The 26482-nt window shown below is 37.8% G+C and overlaps 1 protein-coding gene across 1 annotated transcript in view; it reads left to right on the top strand.

Moving 5' to 3' along the window:
- The first annotated feature begins 9129 nt into the window (after positions 1 to 9129).
- Positions 9130 to 26482, top strand: part of Dlc1 (DLC1 Rho GTPase activating protein) — a 380425-nt gene continuing 363072 nt past the window's right edge. The window contains exons 1-2 of the mRNA XM_059244374.1: positions 9130 to 9580; positions 23883 to 25031. Coding sequence (XP_059100357.1) covers positions 24009 to 25031 — 1023 coding nt within the window. The 5' untranslated portion in view covers positions 9130 to 9580; positions 23883 to 24008. The remainder of the gene's footprint in view (positions 9581 to 23882; positions 25032 to 26482) is intronic.

Raw genomic sequence — 26482 nt, 5'->3', positions numbered from 1 at the left:
TCATTAATGGAGCAGCAGTGAATATTTATAAATAAGCATTTCCATAGTTACTATCACATAGTAGGACATAGAGTCCTGTGAGAATATGCCTAGAAGTGGTATACCTGGATAATGTGATAAATCTGTTTTTAGTTTATTGGGGAATCTCCACACTGATATTCTTAGTGATTTCACCAGTTTTCACTCCTATCAACAGTGAGTGCTTCCTTCTTTTCCCTGTATCTATGCCAGCACATCTTGTAGTTTGTTGTTGCTATTTAACTTAGACATTCTGATAGGGGTAATATTATACACACACACACACACACACACACACACACACACACACACACACACACCTATAGTTTCTATGAAAAAACTCCTACAGATGTTTAACTTGTTTAGCAAAGTAGCACTATAGAAACTTAGTGAAAAAAAAACATCTCCTATATAGGATCAACAAACATGTTCAGAAAGAAAAGAGAGAAACAATCCCATTTGGAGTAGCTTCAAAAAAAGAATCTTAGGATAAACTTAACCAAGGAAATGAAAGAATTGTGCAATAAAAACTTTAAGACAATGAAGAAAGAAGTTGAAGAAGACACCAGAAAATGAAAAGACACTTGATGCTTATGAATTGGTAGGATTAATATTATGAAAATGGCCAGACCAAATGCTAGCTACCAATTCAACAAATTCCCATTAAAGTTCAGAGAAAGAAAAAAATCTAAATGTTCATGGAAACACAAAAGACCCAAGATAGAGAAAACAATTCTGAACAATAAAAGCTCAGCTAGAGGTCTCATCATCCCTGGCTCCAAGTTATTCTTCATAGGTATAGTAATAAAAATAGAGTGGTACTGGCATAAAAACAGACTTATTGATTAATGGAATAGAAATTCAGACCCACATACAAAAACATGCTCCTATAGTTGCCTGATTTTTGACAGAGGCCAAAAATATATATCAGAGAAAAAAACAACTAATTCAACAGATGGTGTGGGTCAAACTGGATGGCTACATGGAGAAGAATGAAACGTGGTCATTATCTGTCGCCCTGCACAAAACTCAGCTCCAAATGCATAAAAGATTTCAACATAAAACTCGAGACCCTAAGCTGCTACAGAACGAAGTAGGAAACACGCTTCAGTTTAGAAAGGGCTTTCTGAATAGCACAGCCATTAAGAACAAAAAATAATATCTAGGAAATCATGAAACTGTAAAACTTCATACAGCCAAGTCCAGTACCAATAGAAAGACTATGAAACCTGGAAACATCTTTCCTGGCTGTATCTAGAATAAACAAAGAACTTAAAAATCCAACATCAAGGAAGCAAACAACCCAACTGAAAATCAGAGAAGAAAACTAAACATAAAATTCTCAAAAGGTGAATGAAATGTAAATGGCTGAGAAATACTATTATAAATGGTCAACACTTTTTGCTGTCAGGAAAATGTAAATGAAAACAGTAATCATTGTTTGACAATATATTTACTGTCCATAAAACAAGATTTGCTATATTTTAGAGAATTCACATCAGTGATGACATGATTTCAATCACAACAAAACTCAATTAGAAATAAATGAAAGATAATAAATAAGCAACAGGCCATTGTCCCTTCCAAACACAGATTCAGTATTTTGCAAAATTAGAGAAAACTAAGTTTAATAATGTAATAAAGGATACATAATAAATAGTAAAGGTGAATAAAATGATTCTAAAGTAACTACAGAAATGCAGTGGTCTGAGATTATTAAAAACAAAACAAAACAAAACAAAGAAAACCAACAACAACAACTTTGGAAAAGTTTGAAACTAAATTTTTTATCTTAATTTATTAAAATCTTAGTAGAAAAATACAATAACTGATATGATATGCTATTGGATGAGAAATAGACAAGATTTGCTTAACATTTGAAATGGGATTCACCATGTCAATGGACTAAAATGGGGGGAGGGTGGTTCGTGAAGTCGAACCGAAACCATACTCAGAAAAAAAACATAAACAATTCTTTACCAGACATATTAACACATACCACTTATTCCCAGCACTGACTGGGTTATCAGTTGTGCTAGATGGTCCTAGACTGAGATTCTAACAAAAACAGGCCATGGAGGAATGAGAGAAGAGAGACACAGAAAGGAACAGAGAAACAGAAGAAAATGTTGAAATTCCAGTCTCCTTTTTGATACAAATTTTCAGCCAACTCACATCAGTGCAGAGTTTCTCCGCCTCACAACAGAGATGATGTTTGGAATTGGACATTCACATTTTATGGGAAACTGTTTTGAGCACACTATGCTGATTTGGAACCATCTTCCTGCAGTTGTGACAACCAAAAATGCCTCAAAACATTGTCAAACATTCCCCAGAGGAAGAAAATTACCTTTAACAAAAAATTGTCCTTAGTTTTTTAAAAAAAATGAACTTAACTGAACATCTTTAGTCAAATAAAAGGCATGTATGAAATAATAATGTATAAAAATCTGCAGCTAACACCAGTCTTGTAAAAGAATAGTTGTCTTGCTCCATTTGATTCAAAACAAAGCAAGTCTGCCTGCTTCCATAATGCAATTCATTCTTGTAGAGCAGACTCAATACTGTGCAATGAAGCAACAAGGAAAATGAAGACTCAAAACTACCCTTAGTCACATAGACATAGTAATGTACAAAAAGTATCTTAGGAGTTTTGGAAAAGGTGCTGATAATGGTTATTGAGGTTAGTTATTTTTATAGAATGCTAATCAATATTCGAAATTGAATTGTATTTCTATGTAGTATCTATAAACAACTAGAAATGTGACTACCACTTAACCACTTACACTTGCACTAAAAGTATAATATATTAGAGAAAAATATGACAAAAATGTATGTTCTACATTAAAGGCATTAAATATTGTGAAAAATAAAATCTAAATAAAATCAGAAACACATTGTACTAATGGAACATACAATTTGACATCACTAATGTCAACCAGCTGCCAATTGATCTAAATGACAATTTAAACATAATTACCACAGGCTATTTTTATAGACACAAATGAGCTGATATGAAATTTCCTACAGAAATGCAATAGTCCAAGATCATCCCAAATAATTTTGAAGAAGAAAAATCAAAGTGGCAGGATCCACAGTAGTTGACTTGAAACTAACTACAAAGCTACAGTAATTGACACAGCATGGTGCTTCATGAAAGGTGGACAAGCAGATCAATGGGAGAGAAGGAAAGGCCGAGAAATGGAATTTCATAAATTTGGTGACTTGACTGTGGTCAAAGATGCAAAGACAATTCCATGGATAGGGATAGTCAGGAGCAATTCGATACCCTTTTTTTAATTAAAATTTTAAATTTAAAAGAACTTTGGTCCATAACTCATACAAGAGTAAACAAACCTTTCATTTTTCATGAATCTTAAGCATAAAACCTAAAACTATAAAAATTTTTGTCATGAAATATACAAGAAATCATTATTGCCTTAAGTTAAGCAGGTTATTTTGCTGTGGCAGTAGAGGCCATCCATAAAAATTAAAAATAAATACATAAATAATATATTTATTATTTAAATTAACACAAGTGAAAATTCTACTTGCAAGGGAAAAAGTGAAGGAGAGAGGATGAGGGAGAATGTGAAGGAGAGAATGAGGGAGAGTGTGAAGGAGAGAGGACAACTCCACTGGGACAATATCTGCAAATCTTTAATCTGATATATCCCTTGCTGGGGGAGTATTCACAGGTCCCTTACAGAGAAATTAGGAAAATGGTAACTCAAATTTTAAAAATAGACAAAAATTTTGAACGGACCCTTTCTTCAAAGATGCGCTCATAAGCAACAGAGAAGCTTACCAAGAAAACAAATAAAAATCCAGTATTGACCATTAGGAAATGCAAATTGAAAATGAAAGGAGATAGATACATGAGTACATGTCTACTAGGATGGCTAAAGTTTTAAAAATGTGTCACTCTCAGTTGACTAGCTTGATCTGTTTGGGAGGCCCCCAAGCAGTGGGACCAGGTCTTGTCCTCAGTGCATGAGCTGGCTGTTTGAAACCTGGGGCTTATACAGGGACACTTGGCTCAGCCTGGGAGGAGGGGACTGGACCTGCCTCGACTGAATCTACCAGGTTAAACTCAATCCTCAGGGGAGTCTTTGCCCTGGAGGAGATGGGAATAGGGGGTTGGCTGGGGGGAAGGCGGGGCGGGGGGGAGGGGCGGGAGCGGGGAGAACAAGGGAATCCGTGGCTGATATGTAAAATTAAATCAAATTATAAAATAAAATAAAAATAATAATAAAAAATGTGTCGCTCAAGGTTCTGGCTCATACATGAAGAACACACAAAAGTTCTCAGAGAATACTGACAGAAATAAACTTGGTAAATCTACTTAGAAAAATAGTTTAGGGCTTCTAAGACATAGCTAAAACTTGCTCTACCATTTCCTCCTGAGTTACTTAAATGGAACTAAAGAATATATACATAGAATGTCTTTAACATGAATACCTATAGCAGTCATATTTAAATGGACACATGGCTTTGTCCCCATCGAACTCCCCACATTGTCCATCAACAGGTGAACAGATACACAAGTGGTGAGTGGTGTATCTGTTCAGTGAAATGCTACTAAACAACAAAAGGAAATGGGCTAAAATGCCGCAAAGCAATAGCAAGCATAGGTCTGAAAACAATTGCACTAAGCGAAAGAATTCAGAAAATGTGTACATGTGAGTTCCTGTACATCCCTTTTTTTTTTTTAGTAAACATAAATTGATCAGAAGTAAGAGAGAGCAAATGAGAGCTTGTCTGAAAGAAAGGGGACAAAAAAGCAGCCCAGGGGAAGCATGACAGACAGACAGGAAGAGGCTTAGAGGTGACGTCTTTGGTGTCTAGTTTTATCGCAGGTGTGTATGGAAGTCACTAAGCAATCAAGTTGCAGGTTTTAAATAAGAGCAATTTACTGTGTGTCAGTTATGGGTCAGTAAAGTGATTAGAATATGAATGAGAAATGGTCAAAGCAACCAGCATTCCTAGAAGCATTGAAGGATAGACTGAGAATAAAAATGAAGAAATTCCATAAAGGACTCCCAGAAAATGGCCTATGTCAAGAGTTTGAAAACATCTTGCAATTTTTCTGCTTTTCTTTTCTTCACAAAGAGCTCATAATCGTTCTACCAACAGAATTGTTCCAAATGTGCATATATAGCTTGAAGTTTGACAGCTAGCTAGAGATTCTTAAAGAAAAAAAAAACATCCAAAAGACAGGTATAATGATCAAAATGGATAATTTAAATAGTAATTTTAGCCGTCAGTGGGCACTATACCAGCCATAAAGCCTAAAAACTTTACAAAGTCTAGCTTCCTTGACTTTGAAAACTGTTAATGAGGCTCAGAGTAAGACTTGCATAAGCCAAAGAGTCTGTGACAAAATTAATTAATTAACTAATTAATTAATAAATTAATTAAGAAGACCCTGGAAAAGCCACTGGAAGAAGGAAGGGCTTGTTTTAGTGCACAGTTCAAGGAAGTAAACTATCCCGTCATGACAGGGAAGCCAAGGAAGAAAGAAGGTGATGTAGCTTGTCCCATTGCTTCTGTAGTCAAGAAACAGTAATGTGCTCAGGATTCCTGGTGCTCAGCTCACTCTCCCTCCTTACACAGTCCGGAATTGTTTGCCCAAGGGATGCTCCAACCTCAACTGAGATGACTCTTCCCCCATCAATTATAACAATAAGGTAACATCCCGCAGGCACACCCAGAGGTCCAAGTCCTAGGTGACTGTAGGTTCTGTAAAGTTGACAGCAGTGACCCTTCATACTTAGGACCTTGCAGAGTCATGGTGGTTAGCTGTAGATCCATATGTGGCCCTGATAGTCGGTTTTCAAGTGCCTCTGTGCCTTGTCTTATAACTGAGCTAGTAGAGAGAATTGAGTAGACTTTTAGGAGAGTCAAGTGTTTAGATTTGTAAATAGAAAAGGGAACAGATGTTTTAAACCTCTTCTACAAGCCCGACACAGTCCTGAGTCCTTAGGAAGTTAGCTCATTGTCTTCATATGCATGTTTGCAAATGTCTTCATGAAAATGTAAGTTCTGGGAGTTGTTTCGAGTCTGGCAACTAAAGATGAAAAATAAATCTGATCAAATATCTGGCAAGTAAGGCTTCTAATACAGAGAAATAAGAGTGATTTGTTAAGAGAAGTCGTTAAGTAGAAACTCACTGAGGAGAGCGCGGAGACAACCAGGGTATCCCATAGATGCTTTTCAGCAGAGGCGGGTAATGTTCACAGTGTGCCCAGAAACAGAGAGAACCCAGGTGGTGGCATCCCAGAGATGATGGAATCCGTGAGGAGGCCTGCTAAGAAGCACCAGTGGGGTGCTCTTGAGGCGCTGAGCAACCAACATGTAGCATAGTGGGCGCAGAGACAGGTGATGAACATTGTTCTATGCAATCTCACTCTGCTTCCCTCTCGGATTTCCCTTAAGGAAACAAATACAAACACATAAACACACACACACACACACACACACACACACACACACACACACACACCCCATATCCTGTTCTCCAATTTGTGAGTTGTGTGGAATCTGGCTCTTTTTAAGGAAGAGCTGAAACACAGAACATTCAAGAAGTCTTCCCAGTTTCACACAATGATTAGTGGATGTCAAGGGAGGCAGTTAATGCAGATAAAGTAAAGCACAGAACTGAGAGGAACTGGGCTCCAGTGTAGGCTTGGCCACTTTCCATCACTTGCCTGGGAGAAAATTATTTCCTCGTACTTTATCTGCAAAATAAAAGCACAAAGAATATTGGAAAGAGCAGGGAAAGTGGAAGGATTTAAATATGAGGATAAATAGATTTTAAATAATGAATGATGGGCTGGGACTATAGCTCATGGGTAGAGTGCTTGCCTACTAGGAGGTCCTCAATTCACCCCTTAGCATCAGAAAAAAAGTGTGTGTGTGTAGGGGGGAGAACATATGAGTGGACTTCTGTCTGTGCACGATTGAAGATTTAATTTAGATAATCTGAATAATCATATTTTTACCTAGTACGATTTTCATCTACAATTATAAGTCCTTCTGGCAACATATTTTATGTGAGTAATAAATATCTAGGGTGGGTTCATTCTTCCCTTTTAGCTCTGGTGTGTGTGTGTGTGTGTGTGTGTGTGTGTGTGTGTGTGTGTGTGTGTGTAAATGTGTATGGGTGCATGAGTGTTTGTGTTTATGTGTGTACATGTTCTAGGACAACCTTTGTGTCATTGTTCTAGTTCTATTTTTTTTTTAATTAAACTCTCTGGTGGGACTCGAACTCACTAAGTAGGCATAGCTGGTGAGCTCCGGGTATGCTGCTGTTTCTGCCTCACCTGTTCTGAAGTTACATGAATGCCCCTCCGTACCCAGCTAGTTTTAGGTGGATTCTGGATATTGCACTTAGGTCCCCATCACTCAGTGTAGCAAGCACTTGTGACTGACTTTATCTCCACTGCCCCTCTCTTACCTGTTGACATGGTCTTTATATGTAGAACATGCTAACCTTGAACTCCTGATCTCTCTCCCAAGCATTGAGATTCCAGAACTTTGCCACCATGGCAAGCCTCGCCAGTATATTTATATTAGAATGCATCTCATTTCCAGTTTATGCATGGCTTAAGTTTTTCTTCTTTGACTCTTCTCTAATAGTGTTTTCCATATTTTTAAAATTATTTCAGTTATCTTGGAAAGAAAGATGCAGTAGCTATGGCATCATACTTCATCAAGTTATCACCTACATAGTGTTTTCAGGGAAAAATAGAAGATGGCCATTACAATATTGGAGGATCTGCATGCATTTATAAAACTTAAGGCTAGCTGAGAATATAGGTGAACAGTGAATACTCACTTAAATTTCAGAGACTAGGACAGATGTTGAGACATTCAGGCTTAATATTTCTTGCATCTCATTATTATAATAATATAATCATGTGATATTATAGTTATTTCTCACTTGGATATTGGAATTAGTCTTCCACATCCCATGACTGTGACTGACAAGCTAAAAATGTACAGCCCTCCTATGGACCCAATAATTAGATTCATCCAATCACTAATCAGTGAGGGAAAAAAACTGGTTAAGTCACCAAGAGCTATAGAATGAACCCTTTGAATGTAACTAGAGTAGAAGGGAAAGATTACAGAGCAGTTTCAAGTGAACAAGATAAATGGAGAGATGCTATTTCCTGTTCCTCTGGTGTAAACAAGGAAGCTGTCCCACTGACCAGGCCACAACCTATATGTCCCAAGGCCACAGTTCTTTCTTCCCTTGTACTTTCCCTGAGGGAGAATTCTAGATCATAAAAGTGACTCGGTATGAATTCTTTCCAGAAATGATTTGAGATCTATGTTTGTGACATCTTACTATAAGACAAGCTAACATCTATTATTAATTGATGTACTAATTAAAGCCATACTCGCAGTTTCCATTAGCTTATTCCCTAAATTCTCCAGAGTTGGCTGTCTGGTTTTAATCAAAACCAAATGGTAGTCCAAGCTCCCAGCGTGGAGCAGCTAGGAGGAAGTCATTCAGTGGAGGCACAAAAGCAGAAAAGATAAACAGATGAGAGTTCACAAACTGTGTGTCTGGGGAAGGCTGCACACTCTGCTAGCCACTTTAGAGACGGGATTGAGGGACTCGGCCATGCAGGAGGAAGCATTGCAAGTGTTTAATGTCAGCACAACTCTAACATGATCAAGATGGAGTCTGCCTTCTGCCTTTCCAGCCGTGGCTGTCTGTAACTGGAGGATCCCAACTGTAGGTAAGGCTACACGTGCTGAAACACAAACCACTGTGTTCTGTGAAGATTTCTGGGGATGGAAGAGAGGAAGAACACGTTCTGCCTCCCAGGTTCTTGGAATTTTACTTACGGATTTTTCTCAAGTCCAGGGTGTAAATTTTAAGTGATTTTTTTTAAGGTTCTAAACTTTAGAAGAATTACGGTATTAAAAAACTCTGAATTCATCTGTCTTAAAAAAAAAAAAAATTTGAAATGAGAGTTAGCAGAAGTGCTCTGATCTCCAGTTAGCAAAGTGGAAAAGCTGTGGAGGGGAGAGCCGCGTTTGCTTTCTGCCTTGTTTTCCATGAGCCCTGTGGGATAGGAAGGACTCTAGGACTTTCTGACGCTAGCTAATCATCTCAAGAGCTTTGACAAACTCACTTCAGTCCTGTGTAAAATCAGAGCTTCAACGCCCAGGCGGCTCTTTTTGCCCCTCCCCTCAGCTTCGTGCAGGCTTCCTCACATGCAAACTTCTCAGAGGCAGGAAATACTTTGCAGGCAATCTGGGCCTGGTTGTGGAGGCCCCTCTCGCAAAACATCAGTCTGCATTTAGAAGACAGAAGTCACTAGGAACGCCTTGACAGGATCTGGCTTTAGCGGAGGCTCCCTCCAGCTGCAGAGGGTGTTTTTGTTAGACTCACACACTGCGTAAGGAGAACTGCTCAGAATAGAGCAGTGACCTCAGCCACGAAATGTGAACTTAGATTCTGTGGACGCTAACAGGACGGACTCCTCTCTTACCCTGGCTGAAACAGCATCATGCCTTGGCAGCACAGAAACTCTTGGTCCAGGTAAGAGGCTGAGACTGTCATCTGGGAGGCAGAGTGGGAATCTTCAGCCAGCTGTTGACTGCTTTCAGAGCCGAGCAGAAGGGGAAAATGTTTAGTCAGGAGAAAGCTGTGAGTCAAATCTTTTTAGCAAAATGTCATTTCTAAAATATGCTTCTCATAGCTTGAGTCTCTTTCCCCATATAGAAATGTTTTGTTTTGATTTCTTTTTATTCTTAACTTAGTGACCAATCCATCTATAACCTTCTGTGCTGCAGATACATAGCATAGCTTGAGGCCAATGAATCTTCTCACGTTGAAGTGTGAAACTGTGGGGAATCCTTCCTACACTCTGTTTTCCCAACAAAAAGAGCACATAACATGATAGTGCTTTTTTTTTTTTTTCCATAATGAGCCTTCAAAGAATATTCTGAGCCTTCTTGAAAACTGTGAAGATCAAATTGTTTAATATTGCTCCAGACTAGTTTCAATTACATATCCAATTGCTAATGTACACCTTAGATTGTTTTTTAAGAGATGTAAAGATATACAAATTTACCAGTTATTTCTGTCTTTACATATTTAGTTTCAGTTTGGGAATTTAAATGTCAAAATTGGGTTTTGTTTGTATTAAACTTGAATTCACTGCTCAGATCTTAGGTTCTATCAGTACACTCTGTGGAACTGAAGCCATTTGAATGTCAGTGTGTAATATGTCAGTCATGTGAAAACTTAACTGACCATACATTCGTCCTTTATGTCATCATGAAGTCATTATCACCACACTTTCAAGCTTCTAAATTGTCTTAATGGTTCAACGTGTGATCCATGAGTAAATAAATGTAGCAAAGATTGAAATAACCTTGAGTTATAATAATAAATAAGATGTTATATTTCTGAATATTTAGAAGGAAAATTTTTTGAAAACTTGTATGGAACAACAGTATGCAAAGAGAACAAATGTTTATACTTATCTCCAAATCTCTGAAACAAACACAAAGTGTACTAAGTGGAAAATGGGGAGCAGTTTTGACAGTTGGATCATAAGAAATCAATAAGGGTTTTAATCATAAACTTTTATAAAGTACAAGATGACCATTTGCTGTGTTAGCTAACTTAATTCTTAATTTCTAGGCTAGAGTGATTTATATTTATGCTTTGAGATGGTCACTAACAATTTAAGCTTTGTTAAGGCTTTCAAAATATGAGGAAAACACATTTTAATATGTTGAAAACGAAATTCTAGGGCTTTAGGAGTATAGATCAGTGGTAGAGCAGTTGTCTACCATGTGCAAGGACCTGGGATCAATTTGCAGCACCAACAAGAAAAAGGAATTTTGGCATATGTAAATTATTTAATAAAATAACTGGATAGAATGACAGGGAAAGAAAGGGAATTAAATATCATCATCTCTAGTGTTGTCAGAGGTTGCCAACAAGGACTCTGAGGAATAACACTCAAAAAATGTCCTGTCCAAAGTCACACTGCTGACTAGTAGAGGAGATGACAGGGAATTACAGTCTTCTGCCTTATGTGTTATGCTCTTTATACCTTGTTCTCAAAGTAATAACTCTGCATAGTAAAGTATGATCTTGTCCATCTAACCAGAGGTTACTTTTCAGAAAGGAAATTGGAATTCTTCTTCTCCAAAAATTCAAATTCACCAATTAACACCATTTCTCAATGCCTAAGATTTCTTAAAAGGATTTATTATATTTTCATCTCAGACTTTAAAGTAGTTACGTGCTTTATGACTATTTTGTTAAATCTTATTCTTACACTAAGCAAGCCAATCCATATGCTACAATAGTACTCATTTAGGGCTAGTGTTTCTTTCAAGAAAATTACCTAATGAGGAACTTGCTCATTTCATATTCTTATATTCAAAGAGCATAATAAAAAGTTATCCCCACCAATGACTTCCAGAAGTAATTTTACAATCCTTCCTTCATTATAATTGTCTCAAGACTCCCATGAATTTTTCTATTATCACAGTTAAATATTGCTACAGCTTATTTCCAAGTCTAAGTACCAGTAGTCTATATGTCCATAAGAAAATGTAAGTGTGCATTCTACAATTTGTTTTCAATCTTTTTTTCCCTATATCTATTCTAAGGTTTCAATAAAAGGTCCTCAGCCTTCCTAATGCTGCAACCCTTTAATACAGTTCATGTTTTGGTGACCCCCTCAACCATAAAATTATTTTTGTGGCTACTTCACAACTGTAATTTTGCTACTATTATGCACTGTAATGTAAATACCTAATGTGCAACCCAGAGGGGTCGTGACCCACAGGTTGAGAACCATTGCTCTAGTGGCATACTCTGCACCTCTTTTACATTATGTAAGGGCTGACCAGAGCAGCATCAAATGAGGGGGTTGGCTATGTCTGCATCATATATCCTTTCTGACAACATATATGTGCTGTAGCAGTGTGCTTTCCCAGAGAAAGCTTTTCCCATAAAACTAAAATGTTCTGTTTCTAACGGGTATCTTTACCTTAGGTCAGGGGTTCTCAATCTTCCTAATGCTGTGACCCTTTAATACAATTCCTCATGTTGTGGTGACCCCAATCATAAAATTATTTCATTGCTACTTCATAACTTTACTTTAGCTGCTGTTATGAATTGTAATGTAAATATATTAAATAGTTATGTTAAATATAAAGATGTGATACACAGGATATTTGATATGCAATCCCTGTGAAAAGGCAGTTTGAACCCCCAAAGGCGTTGCAACCCACAGGTTGAGAACCACTGCCTTAAAATATTTGTCATGGGCTGTTTTGCTTTTAGTTTAGGAGTTTGCTAATATTAACACCTACAATGCTAAAAACTCTCCCCCACAGCCATCACAGTGCATTACAATAACCTGGGTACCTCGCTGCAGAATCGTAGGAGTCTAATGAACAGAGAATATTGATTACTTCTGTGTTCTGAAGGGCATTCTCATTTATAGAAAGCAGACTTCCTTAGCCCTTTGCAAACCATTCCATACCATACACCTTGCTTACCAGTTCCTAGGGTAAGCTTAATCTTATTTACTGATAAGTGGATTCATGAGCTTAAAATTGGTCTGAAATGGGTCATTTCTGAGACATCTTCTGTTTTTTATTGGTTTCTTCTTAGAAAGTGTAAAATGGTATTGTCTTGCAATGAGAAAACTCTTCTTACAATGATTTTAATATAGGGGGTGATTCTGGGTAATAAATGACCCGTGGTTGACTCATAGGATTTTTTTTAAAGCATAAAGATCACCGTTTCTGACTGTGGACAACTCTAACTCTTTTGACTTGCAGGCATCTTTACCCACCAGACCATTCCTTCTGTAGCTCAGGAGAGTGCCCCACCCCATCTGCTTGCAATACCATGCAATCTCTGCTCTCACTGAAGCTCTTTGGGTTCCATATTTTCCTTATTCTCCTCCATGTCTAGCTGCATTGCATAGTTAAGTTTATGATTTTGGGGAAAAACTAAATAGGAAAAAAATATATCAACTGCAATACTTGGGAGTAGTTCCTTGAAGCAAAAAATCTAAACCAAATAAACTTACAGAGAAATAGCCCTCTTGATCAGCTTTGAGGTATTATGGTACTATGGTACTATGGATCTTCTCTGGCTTTAAACTGCCTGTCAGCGTAAGAGGTTTGAGAAGGACATGGGCTTAGTTTCCAAAGAAGTTTTTACAAAATGAAGACAAACTATAGACATTGAAATTTGACTTGAAGGAGGTTGGCTTTACTCAATAGATAAAAAGGAACTTATATACATGACCTTGAAAAGTTTATACACGACCCTGAAAAGAATTGGCAGGGAAGCAAATGCAGAAGCAAAATTTTAAATAGGAGTACAGCATACAGATATCATCATAAGAAGTTTCCCATTAGCTGAGATGAATGAGTAGAAATGACAGCAACAATTGGTTGCATGTTTCAAGCGATTCTATTATATGAAATCTCAAAGTGTTTTAGCAGAGCAATCCAGGTAAATCAAAGAGAAATTGGAACAACTAATTGGAGGGGCAAAAAAGGGGAAGATCCGAGACCAACTAAAAATATCTCTAACTCACTAAGGATTGTCAATACCTGTTTGTCAGTGAATTGTGGAATGGATCGGGAACAAAGGGGAGAGAGGAGGAAAACAGGGTTGCAGAATGTTAATGTGTGAGAGCTGGACTTTTACCCTATTCCCTGGACATCCTGAAATGACAGAGTAATACTTGTTAAAGGGGAAGAAAAATAAGTGGTTGGCAGAAGTCATCAGAAGCTGAGGCCAGAGGTTAACAACACTCTTACAAAATGACATTACAATTCATTAAGATCCAGAAGTACGAGCTTCCAGAAATAGTTTGAAATGAAAGCTTATATGAGGCCAGCATGAGGGGAGCTAGTGGCTTTTCCAGTTCACACAGGACAGGATACTGAAAGGATCATAAAGGATTCAGAACACTGACTCTGAATTCATCTCTGCTACTTGAGGCTCCTTGGTTCGAATCATCGTGATGCACATTTTGATCTAACGCAGCCAAACTGAAATAACATGAGCTGGAAAGGGGGTAATTCCAGTTCATACTCAGCTACAATTCTGCAGCTGGAGGAATCCTCATGAAATCATCTCTGGCTTCTCCTCCTCCTCTCCCCACATCAGCATCACTTTGCATCTAATGGGTGCCTGAAATGTGCTTTCAATTAAGTGCTCTACTTATTCTTCTAAATCATACTAACTCATTATTATTTTCTTATCAGTTTTTCATGACTCTCATTGTAGATGTGGAGAAACCAAGGTTCAAATGATTTAAGAAACAACTAAAATCTCCAGGGGAAAATGTGCTTTAACAGATATCTTGCCTACAAATACATATACAAGGAGAGAGGGAGGGAGGGAGGGAGAGAGGGAGATCTGCCTATTGAAGTGTTACTAAACATTTAGCTATATACTTAGTTCTCTCGGTGTTTCTCTTTATAAAATTGAGCGATGACAGTAATTTTATAGGGTATTTGTATTATTACAAATATAACACACTAAGTAGAGTACCTGGTCCATTTTATGTGTCTGATAAATGAAACCTTTTTTTATAGCTACTATTCTCCTTATCATCAGAAGTTTCTAATGTCTATAATATTACATCGATATCTAGAAAACCATCCACTGACAAAACCTGGCTCAAATGTGTATCCATAGATAGATAACTGAGATGAAATTATACATATTACATACAGTGGGCAGAAGCTGAAATCTAAAGTGCTGGCCCCTGACAGGATACTGAGCAGACAGGGAGAGACTGACTCCCATGAATTTCTTCTTGAGTTCAGCGAAGGTTGTGCCTAAGGAACAGCTAAAGGTTCAGTTTCCTGGGCTCACCTGGTAATCTAAGCAGGTGTCTGTGTCTGTGGTGCTGTGTGTACCATATCTCTTATACACTGAGTTGTGGCTATTTCTACTGCAAGAGACTTCCTAGAAATGATAACCAAGCTAAAAATAAAGTGGCCACTTGAAGCAAAGCCACATCACACTATGATGATGATAAAGCATTATAGCCCATGTCCCTTGGACAGAAATATCTTTTTATAAAGAGACAAAACTACATGTTGCTGGTGAATACTAGTCAAAGGTGAGGAGGGACAAGTTGCAATCATCAAGCTTAACTCTAAACTCTTCCTTATTATATGAAAAATTCCATCTGAAACAAGTTCAGAGTAAGGTCACTGATATGAGACATCCTAGAACAGTGCTTCTCAACCTTCCTAATGCTGCAACCCTTTAATACAGTCCTTCCTGTTGTGGTGACCCCCAAACATAAAATTATTTCTTTGACACTTCATAACTGTAATTTTGCTACTGTTATGTATCATAATGTAAAAATATCTGATATAGGGCTGGAGAGATATCTCAGAGGTTAAGAGCACTGGCAGCTCTTCCAGAGGTCCTGAGTTCAATTCCCAGAACCCAGATGGTGGCTCACAACCATCTATAATGAGATCTGGTTCCCTTTTCTGGGGTATAGAAATATATGCAGATAGAATACTGTATACATAATAAATAAACCTTTAAAATATATATATCTGATATAAAGGTGTCACAGCCTACAGGCTGAGAACCACTGTTCTAGAAAAAGGGTTCATGTAAAGTTACCATCCATTAAGTTCATTTTCAAAATTCAACTAAGGCACAGCATGCTTCTAAGTATTTACATAGGAAGGGAAATGCATGGAAAGCCACCAAAATGCAGGTATCTGGGAAGTACTGCTTCCACAAGGCATATTGTCCCTTGTGACTGTTAATTCTGGGATCTTTTAGAAGCTGCATGCTCCCAAAACTGTCTTCATGATAGCAGGGAAAATATCATGAAACGTTCCAAGATTTCTTCAGATTACGTGTGGGATGCTTACGAAAAATGTTAGGAGGGTTTGCAAAACTGGCCTCCCTGAGCTCTAAAGTGGGTATGAGATAAATGTTACCAGGTCTCAACTCCTCCCTGCAAGGAAATTAGACCCTGCTCAGGAGCCTGAAGGTAAAAACAGGGCATTTCAAAAATAATAGCTTGCCATTTTGCAACACCCTGTTCTTTTCCAATGGGTGGCCTTCTAGTCGATTGAAAGGGTTAATTTTGAAATTTTCCTAGTTCCTGGAGTAAGTCTATTCTGAGAGCAAAGGATGTGAAAAGGCTTTCCAAATCCAGGAGAAGCGCCAAAGCATGCATTAAATAAGGTACTAGTTTTAATTTGGGTGCTTACTTTGTTTTCCTTCCAAAAACCCCAAAATTAACAGCTATGATGAAGAATCTCTTGGAAACAGTGATGGGTTATTTAATCTCCTGTCTTAGGTGGCTCATTTTATAGTTTACTAAAGTTATGTTTTTGAAGCTCTCCAGACATGGAGACACGGAAGCCATCTCATACATTGTATTTTTAGCTTTATGGAGCAATTTACCAATAAAGATTCTTAACAAGAGTTTATGTTTCTTACTAACGGCTAATGAGGCATAATGAATCCATTCTGCATTAAGGTATGTGACAGTAAGTGGGTTGAAGTTCTTTGTCATGGGGGTGACCCCATGACATTTCCCCCCTTCTTGGTTACACACCCATTGATATTAGTGTTGTTCCAGTCTTGTTTATGCAGCCATTTCTAGGAAAGACTGTTTCACAGCAGACTTCAGGTATCCTGAGTCCTACAATCTTTCCAGCCCCTCTTCAACAATGTTCCCTGAGCCATAGATGGAGGAGCTATAGTGTAGATGTATCTGTTGGGGCTACGCTCCACATGGTCTGTTGATCTCTGCACTGTGTCCAGTTGAGGTTTTCTGGGATGGTGTTGACAGCTGGAATCAGAGAGTTAAACTCTCCCAGAGATGAATCCCCTTATAGGTTGTCCAACGCTGATTGGTGAACCTTAAAAACATGAACACACAAACAACAAATATGGACTCAGCGGGTTGTATTTATATATTTGTGTTCACACACAAATGTAATAAGAGGATATCAACTTGAGAGTCCATGGGACATGGGAAGGAGTTGAGAGAGGGGCTAGACGGAGGGTAAAGGAGGGGGAGTCAATGTCATTCCATTTCAATTAAAGAAATCTTAAAATAATAATTATGTAAAGTATGTAGGAAATGGTTCTGTGAGAGATTAAGGTATAAACGGCTGTTAACGTAAGGACACCTTCCCAACATCATATGGACATAAGTCTCTGCATTCTATATTGAAACTTTTTCTCTCCTACAACCCAATTCTACCTTTCTCTAACTTTGGATTCAGTGATGTGACTACCTATGAAGAAAGCACTCATTCTTTTACTGGAAGTTGGCTGCCTTGTGAGACTCCTAGAAATTCTGCTTAGAATTGTTGTTACTTCTGTTGTTTGTGTACTCACATAAAGAATTAAGAAAAAAAATCCTATCTGCTATTAGTTTTCTCTGAACATAAGCATTTTGCTTAAATTATTTCAGTTTGGTCCTGAAAGGCATTCCTCTTCATTTTTTTTCAATGGGCAGATGTGACAAAAGTCACAATCTGGATAATTCCTGCTTTAATACTTTCATCAAGAAAACCCATCTCTGTTCTCCACACTAGTTCGCTGTGATAAAGACTTAACTTTGACATTAATGAGTGTGTGCACTCGAAGGACTGATTTAAAGTGCAATTATGTCTTGTCTAAACAGTTGTCTACTTGACTTATTCTAATTTGATTAAGAGTGTGGGGAGCATGGACCGTTTACAGATGTGACTACCATGTCACCTTCACCCTCCATGCTGGCACTGTGTCTGGCTGGAGCTTGCACAGGAGTGCATTCTGTCACGGCTGCTGTCGATTTATACGTACAACTTGTCTGTTGGCTGCGAAAAACACTGTTTCCTTACCAGTTGTCTACCACTTCTGGCTCTTGCAGTAATTCAATCTCTTCTTCTCTGATGATCTTTGAACCTTGTCAGGAAGGAATGGGATGTAGATGTCCCATTTAGGGCTGAGCACTCCATGGTCTTTAGTCTTTTATTCTATGAAGCAAGATCAATTGGTGTTTGCTATCTCAATGACAATCTAGTGTCAAAGAAAATATTTCTTCTCTGATTAGTGTTGAGAATATTTTAGAATAATGATAAATCATTAGTAATCAGTTTAATTACTGTGTCCATTTCTCAGAATAATAGTATTAGGTTCTCCCCTAGGCCCATGACCTACCTAGGCCCCAGAAACAGAACTAAGGATGGGTTTCATCTTGCACAGTGACACTGAAATCCAATCAGAAAGTGGTTGGTTACTCCCACGATATTTATGTCACTGTTGCATATCTAACCAGGACAGGACTATATTATAGCTCACTGGGTACACAGTAGGGTAAGACTATTGATGTCTTTTCTCCTTTAGTCAAATGTATAACTTTTTCAGCACTATATAAGTTAGACAATAGGAATGAAGATTCCACGTCAATAACAGCTTGATTTCTTCATGATCTATGATTCTAGTTATGTGGTGTCTTTAGCAATGTAGTCTTACCATCAGCTTCTGGAGAGCAACCAAAATCAGTAGCAATAACCTGTAATATTTGGAGATCTAGGAGAACCCACCAGCCAACAACTCCAAAAAAGATAACACATTTCTGCTACTGAGCTCTTTATTTGCAAACCTGTGGTATCTAGTAAAGATATTGTCCATCCCCATATCCCATTATAGAATAATTCCATTTAAACTCTTTTTATGTATGTACAGGTACACATTTTAGGAAGATTTTACAGCAATAGATTTTTTTCCTATATCCAAATAAAATCATATTCTATGTTTGGATTGTTTATTTCTTCTGATATTTACAGCCACATTTCTAAACAGTAATAGAAATTTATAATATAATGTATTTTCCATTTTAGAAAGTATCCCTTAATTTTTACTATAGAAAATAAGGACCTTCCTCTATTTCCTCCAATATCTCTGACTCCACCCCTCACAAAGCCCTATGCTTTAAAAATGATTATTTCCCATTGTATTTAGTTTTTGAGTCAGTATTGATTATTTGTGTTATTTTTACTATGTACACAACATGCAGATTATCCATGTAGTATATATGATTGCATTTCCTTTCTGATAAAACTGTTTTTCCTACAGATAATAACTGGTTCCTCTAATATTCTCTGTAATTCTTGCTATTAATAATTTTCCATCTAAATTGTCTCTCATCATTATACAATTCATCTCAGTGTACACATGTACATTTCATTCTAAAGATGTTTTTTCTTAGAGTCATTTTTTACAGAAACTTACTATATGAATTTCCATCATAGAAATTTTATTACACAGACATTTCCACTGAATCCTTGGCTTTCTTGTTGCCTTGTCTATCTCTCTAGTCACTTCTAAAAATATAATTTAAAGCAGAAATAAATTCCAACCCAAGATTTTAAAGACGTCTTTGCTTGCCATCTTATTTCCAGTGTTCATTCTGAGAAACCTGACACCACCTTCATTCAGAATTCCTCTAATACAATCTTCTGTTTCTCTGAAAGCATTAAGGATATTTTATTTATGTAACCCACATTCTGAAATTTCACAGTGATGCTTCTGAAAGTACTCATTTTTTATTCTCTTGTTCTACCGTATTGTCCAGGATTCTCTTTGCTCTAAAGACTTCATCATTAGTCCCAGAAGGTTGTCTGTTTTTCTTAATTAGCACCCAGAGGGGTGGAGAGGTAGTTCAGTAGTTAAAAGTAGGTATAGCTCTCTCAGAGTTCCCACCTTTGATTCTTAGCACCCACATCAGGTGACTCACAATTATCTGTAGCTCCAGTTAGATTTAACTCTTCTGGCTTCTGTGGATACTAGCAGTCAAATGCACACACACACACACACACACACACACACACACACACACACACACACTTCAAAATTAAAAAAAAAAGAAATCTTAGAAAGATAGCACACAGAATAATGGACTTTACTAGGAACCATTCACACATGCATATGATGTACTTTGCTAGTATTTGAAGAAAAGATTCCCTCCAGTTTTTATGAAGTGCTCCTGAGGAATGATCACTTCTCGGTGATTTTTGAAATGAAAATAATTGCTAATGAATTTTAAGACTCAAATAATTTTCCAGCATTTGTCACTGTGTCCATTACCTTTCCCAAAGGGTGTCCTAGAATAGTAAGTCTCTGAAAGCAGAGGAAAGATTTCTTCCATCAAGCAGGAAATTCTATCAAGCTTACCTTTGGGCTTAGATGTTTGTAGAGACAGAAAATGAACCAAAGATTTCATCCTGTGAGGATTTATCTAGTGCATCTACCGTACCCGACATCACTCTCTAATCTATTAAAGAAAAAAGAGAGGTAAGGAAAGGGACAGCAGAAAGATGATGCTCCCAACTGGTGTGAGAGTCTTCACAATATTCATATCCATCAATGACGCTACTATTTTTTGCTTATATGAATATCTTGCATAAAATTAAAAGGTGCAACCAGAAAGACAGAACATAATATCTGCATTTCTATCTCTACGTTTAGCACAATATCTACCATTCTTTAAATAGTAAATGAGGTTTTAATAGTGATTGTTTTTGTACTGCTCTCCACTGGATACTACCACACACTGTTCCAGCCACACAGGGGCTTTCCTTATGCCATCATTGTCGTCATCTTCGTCATCGTCGTCTTCTTCTTCTTCTTCTTCTTCTTCTTCCTCCTCCTCCTCCTCCTCCTCCTCCTCCTCCTCTTCTTCTTCTTCTTCTTGCATCATGTAGAACTGACAATAATCAATAAAGTTTCTTCTAACTGGAAAAGCAAATTACAAACTGTGTGTGTATTTCAGAAGTAAATGTAAACTACAATGTGAGGATTTAACATGACAGATTGGTCAGTGATTCTCAAACTAGAATGTCTCCACTTCTCATTTTTAGATACTATAATGTTCAATGGTGCTTAATTCTAACTTATATGAGATGTTTATGTTAACTTATATGTTACGTTTATGTTATCAAACAACAGAAATCACTTCCTGTCTACACATGATATGCAATAGTACCACAGAAAGTGGCTTTGAACACCTCATGAGGATTTTCTAGGACATATGCATGACTAGAAGTGTGTAGAGTCTCTAGGAACATGGACACAGTGATGCTTGAACACATGCATTGCGTAAGTAAAAATCCCCATGGAAATTTACTTCATAAAATCAACACCCTAGAATGACCTACACTTTTCCAGACCCTCCATCCAAATCCTCAGCAGCTGAGCTCATTTTGAATAAAATTGCATGAAAAGGATTAGGAAAGAAATGTAACAGAAATGTGTGGAATAGTGGTCCCCGGTTTTGAAGATAATTTTAAATAAAACAACTGGAGATAGACTCCCTTAGGAAAAATCAGGCTTTTAAAAAAGAATCCATCTTACAGCATGGGTTTAGTCAGTTCAGATAATTTAGAAAATTGGGCTGGTGTGCTTAGATGCAGTGCCAATAACTCAATGCTTCTATTTATTAATAATTTCCCTGGCTTTAAGTGGAAGATTTAACTATGAAATTAAAAGAATCTGGATTTAAATAAGAAGTGTGCATAGGAAAGATGATGGAAATGAAATACTTTAGGCCACAGACTGTGGAATAGTGTTGAAAATATAATGATGTTGTCCATAATAATAAGTAGGAAATATTTTAGGCAGCATAGGGTCATAAAGTAATTTTAAAATACTCTGAAAGCCTAGATTAGAAATGAGGACAGAGTTACACTATAGTGAATCTGACTAACTTACAATCCCTGTGTGTGTTGTTAGATTGTCTCAGAATTTGTTGAACTACCACGCTTCAATATGACAGAAGCACTTACCTACTTGCCATGGCTGAGTAGAATAAGTTACAACTATCATATGCTCTTAGAAGAAAAAAATACTGTGTATTGATTTTTCAGATTCAGCTCAAAGTTTCTGAGGAGCTCAAAGAACTGTGTTTCTCCTTAGTGAAAGAAATGAAACCAGAATTCAAGTTCAACCTAAACACAAATGGGGCTTAGGAATGGCACAGTAATACCACTTGGCATTTCTTAAGTTAGCCTGTTCCTTCTACACTGGATAAAAATAAAGAAAAGAAAGCATCTAAAACAGAACCACCCTATTACAACCCAAATTTGCCCAAGAAAGCAGAAACATTCTGGCCTGCGTCTGAGTCTTTTTTCCACTTTCCGTAGCCTCCCACACTATAATGACTTATGCATGGAATTCAGAGGCTTTATATTTTTCTTCTCAGTGCAAGGTGAATGCCAACATGGAAAATATGAATGATGGCCATTTTCAAAGATGGCCACAAACCTCGGAAGGAACCAAAAAGTATCCAGAAGGATATTTGGTCCTACCAGGGTACCAAAATGCTAGCACATCTTAATTCCATCCATCTTTATAGGGTGTGACTATTTACCTTTCTAGCATGTGCTTAGTTAGAATAACTTGACATTTTTGGTGTAGAGTCAGAGTCCTTTTCAAAAGATGGGACTGAAGCCAGCCTAGCAGTTAATCTGGTTTATGGCTGAGGGCAACATTATATGCTGGCAGTTCCTGTGCAGAGCAGAAACTAAAAACTGTCTGCTCTTTCAGTGGGATTTTTCATTCACAGTCTAGTAATGTGTTTTCACTGTAGATTGACATTTGAGTTAGTCCGTTCTAGAAGGCTGACTTTAACATGGATACAACTTGTTTCCTTTAACTAGTTTAAATAATTCAAGAGAGAGGATGCAGACCTGGAAAGTTCTTACATTTTTGTCCTTTCCTTACATGTGATTTTGTTGTTTGCTTCAATCTGTATGGTCCAAGTCCTACCAGAAATGTACGAACGTCTTTACAAGGAAAGAGAGTAAGACTTGAGAATTTGAAGACTGGATTTAATTGTCTTATGATGCTCACATCTCCTTTTGGGTTCACCTGAATTGCTTCACGGGGCGTTAGAATTCCTACATAGTAAAAACATGAGGGAAGAGGATGATGAAGGTTAAAATATCATAATTCTGTGGAGACAATGAACTCCATTGGTTATTTGAGCCTGGCCCTTGAAAGCTCGATCTAATTTAAAACATTGGCTCATGTCCTAGATCTATTGCTTTGAATACATATATACATATATATGTATATATATATATATATATATATATATTAGGCTTCAACAATATTTCCATGATATTAATAATGGAAGAAAATGAATATATGGATAGAAGTATCTATCCTAAAACCTAAAGCCTTATAATAGAATGAGTCATGCTTTCTTATTCATGAATTGTGAGTTAATATGAACTAAACTGTATTATTCTGCTTCTCTGTTATACCCTGGGGTAGAGACATCCTGGTCACTAGAACCAGTATGAGTTCTTTTACACACTAATGTATTGCATATGCTGTCTCTGTTGCTCAAGTTTGCAGGACCAGTTCCCTGGTGGACTTTGTTTCGATTCAAACCAAACAGCAAATCAATTTCCTTAATGGCTTTTGTTCGCAAAGGCAAATCAGGAAAGCATGCAAAGCCAGAGCAAAAAGTTAGTTTTTCCAGTGAATTTTATTAAGTATTGCAATTCAAATATTTTCTTAATGGAGCTTAAAACGTTTTGGTACTTATATCTTCATTCACTAATAAACCAGCCCAATTGGTTTTTAAGTACTGATAAGGTTTCACTAAAAATACTAAATGCATTTTTTTCTCTAATATTAGACTGATTCTGAGAAACAAAACCATTAAGTCTATTAAGCAAAGGCTTTGTATTATTTCCTACCTCTGTTTAACAGCACAGATTTACATTCTTTGCCATGAAATATTATTACCTTGGAAATGTATCGATAACAGCATATTTTCAAATTTTTTTAACAGGCAACAAAATGGCAGGACACACTCTCTTCCTTGATCCATGAATTCAAAATCACCTTTGGTCAATTTCCATCCCAGGTGAGCGTCATACGGAATGCATCTCCTTGTCTGTTGTTAAGCTATGGCGACATGTCTGTAGCTATCAGAAAAAGGAGCTGGGAAGAGCATGTGACCCAACAGACTGGACAGCCTTTTAATTCTGATGAGTATGACATAGCATGTCACCACGGACTGGCCTCCGACAGCTTGCAGGCAAGTATGGAAAAAGATGCAACCTTAAATGTGGACCAGAAAGAGAAGTGTGCCTCTCTACCAGACTGCTGTTGTGGGCCAGAGCCTAGAGACTTTCCTGGGGGGCCAATGGGCCACATTTCACAGGAGGTGGATGAAAGTGGCAGCCAGGAAGGAGACGAGCAGTTTCTGTCTCTGGAAGCCAGCACAGAGACACTGGTGCACATTTCTGATGAGGATACTGATTCTGATCTCCACCTCACCAATGATGCACAGATTTCAACTCCCCAAAGACACGAAAGAGACCGTCAACGTAGTGTCGAAGGAGCAGGCTCCTTCATGAAGGCATTGTCCATCAGGCAAAGTAACCAAGACTCATATAACTCCTGGAGGAAGGCTGATGAAGCCAATGTCTCTACAGCAGAAGAAAGAGGGAACAGGCAAGGTGTTGGTGCTGTAAGTAAAAGCCTGGAGCTTTGTAAGGATATAAGTTCAGATGAAACAAAAGATGTGCCCCAAGTCAAGACATTCGGTTCTTTGAACGTGGAAGATACTGCACCCGAGACACAACTGCTTAATTCTGCGGTAATCGCTCGACAGCGAAGGAAACCAGACTTCTCTAAAGAGGAACAGGAAAAAACGTGCCACCCTGTAGTAGAAGAAGAGTTCTTGGCTGCTCCTGGTGCCGACGGAGGGCTGCCATTATTGAAAGCAGATTTCGGAAGCTGCCTTCTGCAGCCGCCTTCCTGCCCCGGTGGAATGTCAGCAGAAAATGACCTGGAGAAGACTGGGTTCTCAGAACATCAAAACAACAGCCCTCTCAAGGTCAACACAGACCATGGCATGCAGTGTTTACACTCAAGGGGCCCAGTGACCACCCAGGAGACCGTAGACAATCAGGTCAGACTGCGCAAGAGAAAGGTAAGCCTCACGCGTAGATCATCTGGCTTTCGAAATGTTGGTAAATATTCTTATTTTCATTACTTACGAATTTGCTTGGACTGAAAAGGATGCACAGATGTTTAGTTTCGTTTTGTTTGGACTCCGTTATGTAGCCCATACAATTTAAAGACCATTCACTTGATAAGATTATAAAGATATGTGAGAGTTGACATATAATGATCTTACGGATTTCACTAATAATGTTGTGTTGGTTTGCGGCCTTTTAAAATTGTTTCAAGATAGGAATCAACACGGCTTGCTTTCCTTGGAAGTTAGTAGCCATCACCCACAGCCTGCCACTTCGTAGTTCATGGCCTTCTGGAAAATGACATGTAAGTTTTATAAGAAAGAGTGAAGCGTACTTAATTTTGTCTCATTCGCTTGGCCTTGTTTTCTTTTCCAAAGCGTGTTTAGTCATTTTCACTCACATATTTAAAACAAAAACAAACAAACAAAAACAACTTGGGACAGGTAAAATGGCTCAGAGGGTAAGGGCATACGGTTCTCTTCCAGAGGACCAGAGTTCAAATCCCAGCACCCATGAGGAGTGGCTGGCAACTACCTGTGATTCCAGCTCCAGGGCATCCCCTGCATTCTCCCAGCCTCTGTGGGCCGCTGCGCCTACCTGCACAGACCTACATGCAGATGCACACACATACACAGAATTTAAAACTACAGTAACTCTTGAAAATTCAAAATAATCCTGTCCATATGGAAAGACAATACCTCACATGTACTTTAAATGTTACTCTAGTACATCCACTATCAATAGACACACCATTATGCCTTTTCTTGAAAAGGGCCAATACATGACATTCATTTTTATTTTATACCAAGGCCCCTTTGAATGAACCTAAGGATTCCCCTGAGGAATCTTCCAGATCAGAAAAGTATAGGGGTGGCCCTACATGACTGAGTTAGCATTGAACTCTTATTCAAGGTTGCAGGCTTCCTTTATGTATATTTTTAAACATCCATAAACTGATGTAAATCTGGTAGTTTCTTCTCCGGTCACTCTTCTGCTGCAGTTGAAGAAACCCTGAAGATTGGAACACTTTGTGCAGTAAAAATTTTTTAAAAGATACTTTTCTTCTCCTCTCCTGGTGTAATCTTAATCCATAAATTCACATTTACAAAACATAAAGTAGATATTCTTCGTTCTGTTGAACTGGGGCTACCCACCTACTGTTTGAGAGAGACCTTTCCAAGTCTCTCTTATTTCCATAAACTATGGTTTTTATTAACAAACTACATCAGTAGTGTATCACTAGTTCATTGAAATGAGCTCAAGGGCATTACTGCAGATGTCAATATGCTCAGCCTATATACCTACAATATTCTGTGCCTCTGGCAAACACTCCCCTCCTTGTATAAGTTGTATTGAAATGTCAGTGCTCCATTAAATTGTTATGATTGGAATGTTCAGGTCC

This window comes from Peromyscus eremicus, chromosome 17 (assembly GCF_949786415.1).
Source record: "Peromyscus eremicus chromosome 17, PerEre_H2_v1, whole genome shotgun sequence".
NCBI classification, from domain to species: domain Eukaryota; kingdom Metazoa; phylum Chordata; class Mammalia; order Rodentia; family Cricetidae; genus Peromyscus; species Peromyscus eremicus.
The sequence above is the reverse complement of the archived record's forward strand: the minus strand, read 5'-3'. Positions and strand labels throughout refer to the sequence as shown.